We start from the raw sequence: 9,511 nt of genomic DNA on the forward strand, positions 1-9,511 counted from the left end.
AGCAGCATTTCCATGCAAATCCCCATTCAGAAAACCAGTGTTGACTTGAGGGCAAAGAAAACTGATGCCAAAAAATTAAAAGGCTCACTAAAAACAACATTCAACTTAACAACAAGCACTGGATCCAGTAAATCCACATTCCTCAAAGCATTTATTATTCCTATTTGGACCTACTGGTAATAATTGCACTATATACATTAGCACACTATGCACTGAGCAATTTAGTATTTCAGGATCAAGAACTGCATCCATTTCTTGAGATGTACTTAAGTACATTTAACAATACAAATATCCAAAATGAAAGTTGGAGGTCTAAGTATTTTTGAGGGTTTGACCCAAGATCCACATTCTGCTACAATGCCTGTCTTGAAAGAACCAATGATACTTAGGACACCGTCAAAAGCAGTGCACTGAGCAGAGGTTTGCACTCTCACAGCTGCGTACGGCAAAACAACCACCAGAGAAAACAGTTTCGTTTTAATGTATTATTTCCTTTACTACCTTGAGATTTTAGATGGGCATTCACTCTTCAGCACACTCTATGTTTCCCCTTAAATCAAAGAATACACACACTAATTTCACTGCGATTTAGGTCTCTTCCTGATGTAAAAGTCTAGAAAGATGCTAATCATTATCAGCTGTTATGATGATTTTGTGATCAAAGTATTAGGTAACAGTTTAATTCAGGTAATTAACTCACATCGTAAGTTTAAAAAAAGAAAGCTGCTGAAAGTCTTACCAAACAGTATCTGTTTAAAAAAACATGCATGAGCTACAAATTCACAACCAGCTTGTAAACCCCTACAACTCAAATTACTAAAGAGGATAAGTGACTCAAGTCTGATAATTCAAGTTTTATCATAATATTTGCAATGTAAAAATGAAAGGAGGAAAGACTCAACAGAGTTAGCAGCAGAAGAATATGTCCTACTTGAAAAGAAAAAAAAATTCAAAAAATCATTCTTCACAGATGTCACTTTGAATCAAATGGTAAAAGATAAAAAAAGAAGTAAGCAATGGGAAAACAGAGAACCTGAACTTCTTGCACCTAGAGCAAGTCTCAAGCTGTGAACAAAAAGTAAAAGAAAACCATGTGAAATTGTTTTACTACACAATTTGCTAATTATTTAGAGAAGAAAAGCTAAGAATTTTTCATTTAAATGTTAAAAATTACTTTGCTGGAAGCTAAGTTTCACAGAAGGGCATTTTTTCAAAATAACTCTAAAGAAATTTCACTGTACAGCAGTAGGTAGCTCAGAGGTCCCTGTAAAGTTGCATAGTTTGTCTTGTCTGTCTCAATGAGGTTTTAAGAAGAAACCCCCAAGCTCCAGATAACACACTTGCATACCATGCCATTTGCTTTACAATGGCTTACTCTCTAAACATGTCAAATGGAAGCTGCTCCCTTTTCTACAAATAACAAAGCATTCATCAGTCAGGGAAACCCGTGAGTGTTTAGATGTTCTACTAACAACGTAGTCCAATGACACTTCCTGAATCCATTTATTTATGGAGAGCAGAAGAGCTCCGAGAGATTAGAAGTGAAGACATTTATCTACAGTGCTAGAAAATAGGAGAGAAAAGCCAAGTCATACTTGCATGTAGAAATAGAAGATATTCAATTACTACTGATCTCCCATAAGCGCACTATTAAAACTTATCCAGGGTTTATTTAAATTCATAAACATTTATTTCATTTGAGCTTGAAGTATTTCTGGAATCAGTCCTACAGAAGTGGAAAAATTCACTTTCCCACATAGCTTTAATAAGAAAATACAGGAATTAGTCTTTGTTACTCAGTAATAAGAGAATACTGAATACTGCACTCAGTTCTTTCAAGAATCCCTTTCAGGAACTGAGTTCAATATTCAGTATTACCTTTTTACTGAGTAATAGAGACAAGTCCCTGAATTCATTTCAGGAACTGCTTTACTTGTTAGTTCTAAGAAACTAAATAGGAATAGTCCTTCAATAAACCCCAAACCTTTGTTTTTCCTCTGATGATATACCCTTTTCTTTAGCTCACAGAACACTGTAATTTTACAGTCATACCAAATTGAGCAAAGGGACAGATTTTCCCACAGGCATGGGCTGCTTCTTCTCAGACATTGAATTCCTTTGTTTTATTGAATGATTACAGCTTCATGGGCAATAGGCACTGAGAGGGTTTCGCAACTTTGTTTTTTGGAGCTTCTCAGAAAGAGGGGGAAAGCTAAGATCAAGAAGCTAATCTCCAAATCAGCAAGCCTATGACTTAATGCTATTAGAAACATTATAGCAGCAGCACAAGACAAAAACTATGTTTGAGTTCATTCTCCAGTAACTTCTCTTCTCAAATATTTATTAGTACGATCCATGAGAAAGAAGGAAGAGGGAGCTCTCAGACAATTCTGGGGCCACAAAATAGTGTTTACTTTTGGTTGCTTGTCCAACATGATGGCAGAAGGGTGATAAAAGAGATGCTAAAATCACATTTTATTCCACTAGAAAATGCCAGATGAATGCGGATCTAGAAATACTTTAGACATCATAACAGTTTATCCGGCTAGTACAGACATACAAATCCTTGCTTTGCGGCCAAAACCTTGGTCAAACAGTTCAGTGTCTGGTAGGAGCAAAGACAGTGAAGCTGATTATCTCCTTAATGCTTTCTTTCCAATTGCAGCTCTTTCATGCTCCACATCTTCCACCTACATTGGCCTTAACGGTTGTGAAATGACAAATCATGGATTTTCTAGCACGTCCCAGTACTTAATGCCAACCCAGGAGTATCTATGGCGACACCAATACCTATCTCTTATTCTTCTTGTTCTAGAAGAAAACATAGCTGGTAACAATAGCGGGGGTATAAATAGTGAGTCATGCTGCTGCTTCTTTTTTAAACTATTATTAATCGTGGGAATTCCTGTCAACGAGGAGGTGATCTGTAGTCACCTAACCTACTTTTACTGGTGATTTAAGCAGCCCTCCAAAACGAATGTGTTGCACCACTTAATCAACTCAGGCTCCGCAAGCAGGAGATCCTATTAGAATCCTTAATGCTCTATTGCTGGCAATAAAATGCAGTGAGTTGTAAGAAGGCCAATTAACTTTAAATATGACCATTTAGGCTTACCCCTCAGTGGATCTTCACAAAGTATCTATCCACCATAAATCTTCAGGAATGCTGAAGAACTATTTATATCATACTGGTGTATATTTTTATGTCAATGAAATAGGAGGAGAGTCCTACACACTGCAGTGGGAACAGTTAAGTCTGAATCACTGCTTGCAAGATAATATACTTAAAAGAAGCTCAGGCAGGATTAAAAGCAACCCCTGCAAAAAGCCAGAATGGTTCAGTGTTACAGATGTTACATGTGGGCTGAAGAAGTGATGCCAGGCCCTAACCCTGGGAAGAAGAACATAAAAGAGCTCTCCCATGCATTTTATGTCAACATATGGGTTGAACTGCAGCACAGCTTCCAGTGAAAGACTTCGGGCTCCATTATCCCTGCGTCTCCATAGGCAACTGTCACTGCAGAGATCTCCACTGTATGTAAACACTCAAATCCTGCACAGGCTTTCTGGATATTGCAAATTTAGCTATCAAGAGTCCCACAACTAATCAGAAACATTAACAAACAAGTCTGTACAAAGGTTTCAATGTACAATTTAAGTGCTGTGCAGTTACTGGTGCTATTATGAGATCAGTCTCAGGATATATAAAACACATAAAATCATATTACATCAGTTCCTACAGCTACCTTTAAAAAAAAAAAAAGTAGTCACTACAGATTTTTTTTTAAATATAACTACATGTGAAAGATTTGGTGTTTTCTCTTTCCAAATTCTTTCTGCCTGAATAGGGTTGACATTTTTTAAGGGAGGGAAAAAAAAGGAAAAAAACAAAAAAACATCATATGAAACATGTTCTCTTGTTTCATTCTATCAGAAAGAACAGCTAAGGACACCTGCTATATGTAAGAATTCTGTTCAGAAGCCAGAACTAGGTAGGGCATTTTTAAAAAATTAATGCAGAATTCAAACACATGGGCTACATCCTCTACCAAAAGAAAATACAACAAACACTACAGCACACAACAACCTTTGTCTCCATGTATGTTCATCTATCAGCATGTCTGAACTCCAAAAGGGAAAAGTATATCTCCAGAAATTAGAAGATTACTGCTTCTTTACCTATTTATCAGCAAAACATCTCTGCTGAGACAGCCAATAAGCTCAATACTGGTGCCAGTTTTCATGATGTGGACACCTGTCTACTAAGAACTGGACTAAGAATATCAGCTAATTTTATACAGATCACTGAACAACAGACAGATGGTAATGACTTCAAGCATTACTAACCAAGGCCAAATTCAAATCTGTCACCTACAGGTATCTAACACCATATCCTGTTAAGCTTTGAGTCATCAACTTTCACCAGCTGAGAAAGAATGGACAACTGCCGGAAAAAAAAAACCGACCCACTTCACTTTTCAATGCTCACTTCAAGTCCATTTGCAATCTAAATAGTAAAAACAAATTATAATATCTATTATGCTCAGTAACGGAACCTTTAAGGTATGCTTGAGTCCCTAATAAGAGCAAATAATCATGTAGATATTTTTATTTTCTCTAAAAAGAGAAAATTGCCTTTGCTCTTCAAATGTATTCTGTGTTTATTTTCTGACTAAAGTCCTGCATAGACAGGAAATGAAACTCTTCAGAAATGCTGTTCATCAGCTGAACAACACAGAGACTAGAGGGGCAGAGAATCCTTCTCCTACCCTTCCTAAGGGACACAATGGCTAATGTATTTAATTCCACCAAGTACTCAGCTGCACTTCCACAGTTACAAGATCATGATAGACTACAAAAGGAGGAAGAAAAAGGGAAATGAATGCACACAGTCCTATTCCTGATATTCAGGAGTCAGCAGTGGATGCGACAATTTCCAAAGAAAAAGCCACAGAGCTAACACCAGTAGTTGATAGTGAGACTCAAAACTTATGCCAGGTTCTACCTCACACAAATGAACAGAATTCAGGAAGGGAGAGGGCTCCAGCTTTCACCAGCTGATGGGCAACCACACCACAGTGCACCAGCAACAGGCTGTGGGCAATGCCGCAGCTCATGGTCAGTGGGTTCCACGGCCAACCTAAGAACCTTGGGCAGGAGGCAAGTCACACACAGCCTTCCTTCTTTGGTCTGGCCTTACAACTGGCCATTAAAAGAGACACCAGAGATCAGGTGTTCTCTGAAATGCACAATTCATTAAAATTAGCAGATACATGGTGTTCATCAGCTTCAGTCTCTTTATTCCTTCTTACATCCCTAAGTCCAGGCTTAAGTGTGATTAGTTACTGTATCATGACAATTTCAAAGACACCATTACATTTCTTCAAGTCGCCATCCAGTACAGGTTTGAATGAGCTCCCGCAGGCCTTTGCTAATGTCAAGAGTCACTCTCAGGTAAAGTCTGAAACCATGAAAGGCTTTAAAATGGCAAATCAGACTTAGGCCTTTTAATTCAAGTGAATAATGCTCTTTTCAAAGACTTTAGACGTCTACTGTCAGTTTGAAACTAATCACCAGAAAAATAATAAGGTGATTTTTCAGAGAAAATACAACTTGTGTGACTTTCTATAGTTTTTCTTTATGTAATGCACAAAATTTTAAAAGCAGATGAAAACTGTAGACAGGGTTTAGCTAGAAATGCTTCTACTTCAAACTTTTATGGCTGAATCAAAATAGTACTCTGGTAGTACTCTCGAAATTTTCCAACAGATGATGACTTTAATTAATGACACTACAAGCAGCTTCTGTAAAAACACTGTTTTTATAGAGTAGTTTTGACCAGGAAATCTACTTGGATTATAAATTGCATGCCAAAATTCAGGATAATGGTATAACAGAGCATACAGTATAGAGAATGAACTAACTTCATTTCCATCACACTATTTTCAAACATCATACAGCATTACTTTACTCATTAGTCCCTAAATACCTTCCATCTACTCAAATTCAAAACTCTAATGCATTTAAAGTCTTCCTGACAGCACTTGCAGGGCTTTTTTCTTTCCTACATGAAACTGCCCATTCTGCTTTACTTCATTCAATTTCTAAGTGACATTTCTTTGCTTCTCTCTTTAGATTCTCCCCCTGCCCCAGCTTAATGGGAACTTTCACTTAAATGGTCTTTAGTAACCTTTTTATTAAACCCTTCTGGTTTTGTTTTTCACACTACCAAACCTCACAGTGCCTAGTAAGGTGACAGCAACTTTTTAGATTTATTGAAGTCATTTAATAAAGTGAACTTATAATGCAGTGTGTGAATCCAGTGACATGGGGAAACTTCATTCTGCTATTAACCCTCAACAGATGCCATGCTCCTGTGTAAGTACCACCAAGAAAAGCTTCCATGTACTCCAATGGAGTTCACAACCCTCCCAGGAGACCACATCCACATTCATAAACATGCTGAGGCAATTTAAGTTCTCCTCCATAACTACCAAAAATTGTGCAAATTAATGACAGTATGGAGAATTTTGATCCAGTTGTAGGAAATTTCCAAAATCAAACATTTTCTACTTTGCTCTGCATGTGAGTTATCTTCATGTATTTTTATTTGTGGTAACACTGGAACATGCCAGCAAAATTCAGAATTTGGCTACCTCCCCAAGTCTGATTTTAAACATAATTTGTGCCAGAATTAGAAATATTTTCATCAATTTGAAGCTTAAAATCAGCATCAGCTAGTCTTCTGTGAGGTCTTTTGTTCTTAAAATAAAACCTTCGTTTCATTTCAGGCCCTGTGAAAACTAGATGGTGAATCAGCTTCAAGAAGAAAGCAAAAATAAGTATTCTGCTGCTCATCAGAAAGTCCCATCTCCTCTGACATTTTGTTTGCAATGTTACAAAGTAGCGAGTAACCCACTTTCAAGCTACAAATCCCATTTCTGATAAAGATTTATCAGAAAAAAAACCCCAAAATATAAGTAAAAGTTGACTTATATTCTCTATTTCAAAAGTCTGTAGTTATTACTCTGAGCAATGTCAAAAAGTGAGATTTGATCAATTACAGAAATTTCTTTGCTTGGTTTTGTTGCTTGATTTTTTTTTTAATCCAAAGTTATTTTTCTCAAATCAGGTGTAGATAATTTTCACTGTAAGGAGCTAGGGAGGCACGCATTTTTAAAAGAGATCATTTTCCCCCCATGTGTTACTTAAAAGTTCAAAACTCAAAGATGAGTGGTTAAATTCAAACCATAGAGATTGTTATAAGGAAGGAAGAAGCAAAATAATGTCCATTCTGTGAAATATTGACCCATAGGTGTTTTCCCAGGCTGAAATCTGAGTTTTTTCGTCCTTCTCTCATTTACTTCAATATTGCCAATGCGAAAGTTCAAGAAGATACAATGAACTTTTTCTCCTTGACTGCTTTTTGCTGAAAGTCTGCCACACTTACAGGGGAAAAATACCTCCTCTTGCAAAATATCTTGCAAAGGACAACTGTATTAAAATAAAAATCACCATATATTACATATTTAGTAGTTGTTTAATTTTGGAAATCTGATAATGCTCATAAAGCATCTTTGCTAGATGACTAATTAGTTGGCATTCAACCTAAAATGATGCCAAACTTAGCACATCTCTTGTACGCGTGCAGAAGTGTCTGTAACCTCTCCACAAAGACTAAATTGCAAAAGACTATCAGTTCCCAATGACTCCTCCGGGTGTTAATAAATTTAGCTTCCTTCTCACTTAAATGTGTAAGCTAACTTAAGAAGGCTTCATTTATTCCACACACTCAAAAAAATAAGAGTGGTCCAAGAGTGCCAGGTGTTGTCCTTTAACAATCATGATCATGCATGTGAGAGCACTGCATATGGCATGTGGTGAATGTGGTGGCACACATGTCAGTGTGGATGGATCACATGTATGGAGAAGGTACTTTCAGAGGAGGAAGAAAGTATTTCGCAACATAAACCTACGCAAGGATCTCATTCAATCCTGTATTGGAAGCAGCCTATAAAAATCTCGTTACAGCTTTGAGCATCATCAGAAGGTCTGTAGCATTTATTTATAAATATTTTTTATATCATTTTTACTTTCAAATTTGCATTTTTAATATCTTCATTCCAGATTACAAAATAAAGTTTTATTTTTGCCTGGATCTTAGTGATTTTTGGTTCCAAGCCCCTACACAAAAACATTAAAATCTTACAAGTCCAGCTACTTCTTCAGATCACAAAACTGCATCTTAACAGCCTGGAGAAAGGAAGAGGCCCAAAACCCCCACACGCGGAACACAGGTGAAGGGAAATTTGAAACTCCGCCACGTCCAATTCTATACAGCAATTAAGTCTACTACTTCCAAATCAAAGCCGGAATTTCAGCAACTGTGGTAAAGAACTGGCACCTGAGCTCTGATTTTCCCTAACTAGTGGAACAGAATCCATCAGACCTAAACTCCTAGGCTGATAAAATTACACTTGTTTCTGTTAGGACCCGATAGCGGCATTTACGGGTCGAAACCTGCCAAGAACGAGAAGAATCTGGGTGTTAAACAGGTCCCTCCATCCCGACCAAGCCAACGCACACGGGCTTCAGGGCTTATTTTTCCTCCAGCGCAGCAGCAGCAGCCCGAGCCCGGCGTGTGGGCAGAGCAGCGCAGCGGGGGCTGAGCCCGGGACCGCCCCAGCGGGGCCCCCACGGCCGGGACTGCGCAGCCCCCCCCGGGCTTTCGGGCCGGGCGCTGCCCCGGCCGCCGGCCCTTCCCGGAGGGCTCGGACCCGAACATGGAGTGGGGACACACCCCCACGTTTTCGGTCAGTAACGGGTCGGTCCGAGCGCTGAGCGCTGCGTCCCCCGCCCCTGCCCGGCGACCCCCCGCCCGCCGCCGGCACCGCGCCGCCACCGTACCCCCAAATCCCGGTCGCAGCCGGTTGTCATAGCCATCCAGGAGGCTGTTCAGGATGCTGGTGAAATTCTCCGGCCACAATTTCTCCTCTTTTTTGATCTGCCCTGGGGGCCCGGTGAGACTGTGAGGCAAAGAGGGAGCGGATGAGCGGAGCCGCCGGGAGCCCTCGGGGAGCAGCGGCACCGGACCGGGCCCCCCGGCACCGCCGCCGGGCTACTCACCAGGTCGCCAGGCACAGGCAGTGCAGGAGGGCGATGGAGAGACCCGAGGACATGGCGATGGCTGGCTCCTTGGCAGAAACCATCTTTGCATGCCATACTTCACGCCTGGGCACGTTAAACGCCTTGTCCGGGGCGGGGAGGGGGACGCGGGGCCCGGCGGGGGGGCGGCGGCCCCCGGCGGTCCCACATGCGCGGCGCCCCGGTTGCCAAGCGCCCTGCACGGGCGGAGGAGCGGCGAGCGAGTTTCCCCGCCCCGCTAACTCTCTCGGGGCAACAGGCGCCGGTCCCGCCGCTCCCCCCGCTCCCGCCCCCGCCCCGCCCCGCCCGCGGCCCCGCGCCCCGCCCCGCGCTCCCCTCCCGGCCCGGCCGGCGGCCGCCGCTGCCA

At 40.8% G+C, this 9,511-nt stretch overlaps 1 protein-coding gene across 1 annotated transcript in view; it reads right to left on the reverse strand.

The window, feature by feature from the left end:
- The window catches only part of GABRA4 (gamma-aminobutyric acid type A receptor subunit alpha4), a 46,756-nt gene extending 37,518 nt beyond the window's left edge, over positions 1–9,238 (reverse strand). Inside the window, exons 1-2 of the mRNA XM_088056230.1 lie at positions 9,127–9,238; positions 8,908–9,026 (exon numbers count right to left, since the gene is read on the reverse strand). Of these exons, the coding sequence (XP_087912356.1) occupies positions 8,908–9,026; positions 9,127–9,209 (202 nt within the window). The 5' untranslated portion in view covers positions 9,210–9,238. The remainder of the gene's footprint in view (positions 1–8,907; positions 9,027–9,126) is intronic.
- Positions 9,239–9,511: the final 273 nt, after the last annotated feature.

This window comes from Pseudopodoces humilis, chromosome 6 (assembly GCF_049639895.1).
Source record: "Pseudopodoces humilis isolate 2021_Gansu_Grassland_sample_001 chromosome 6, ASM4963989v1, whole genome shotgun sequence".
NCBI classification, from domain to species: Eukaryota; Metazoa; Chordata; class Aves; order Passeriformes; family Paridae; genus Pseudopodoces; species Pseudopodoces humilis.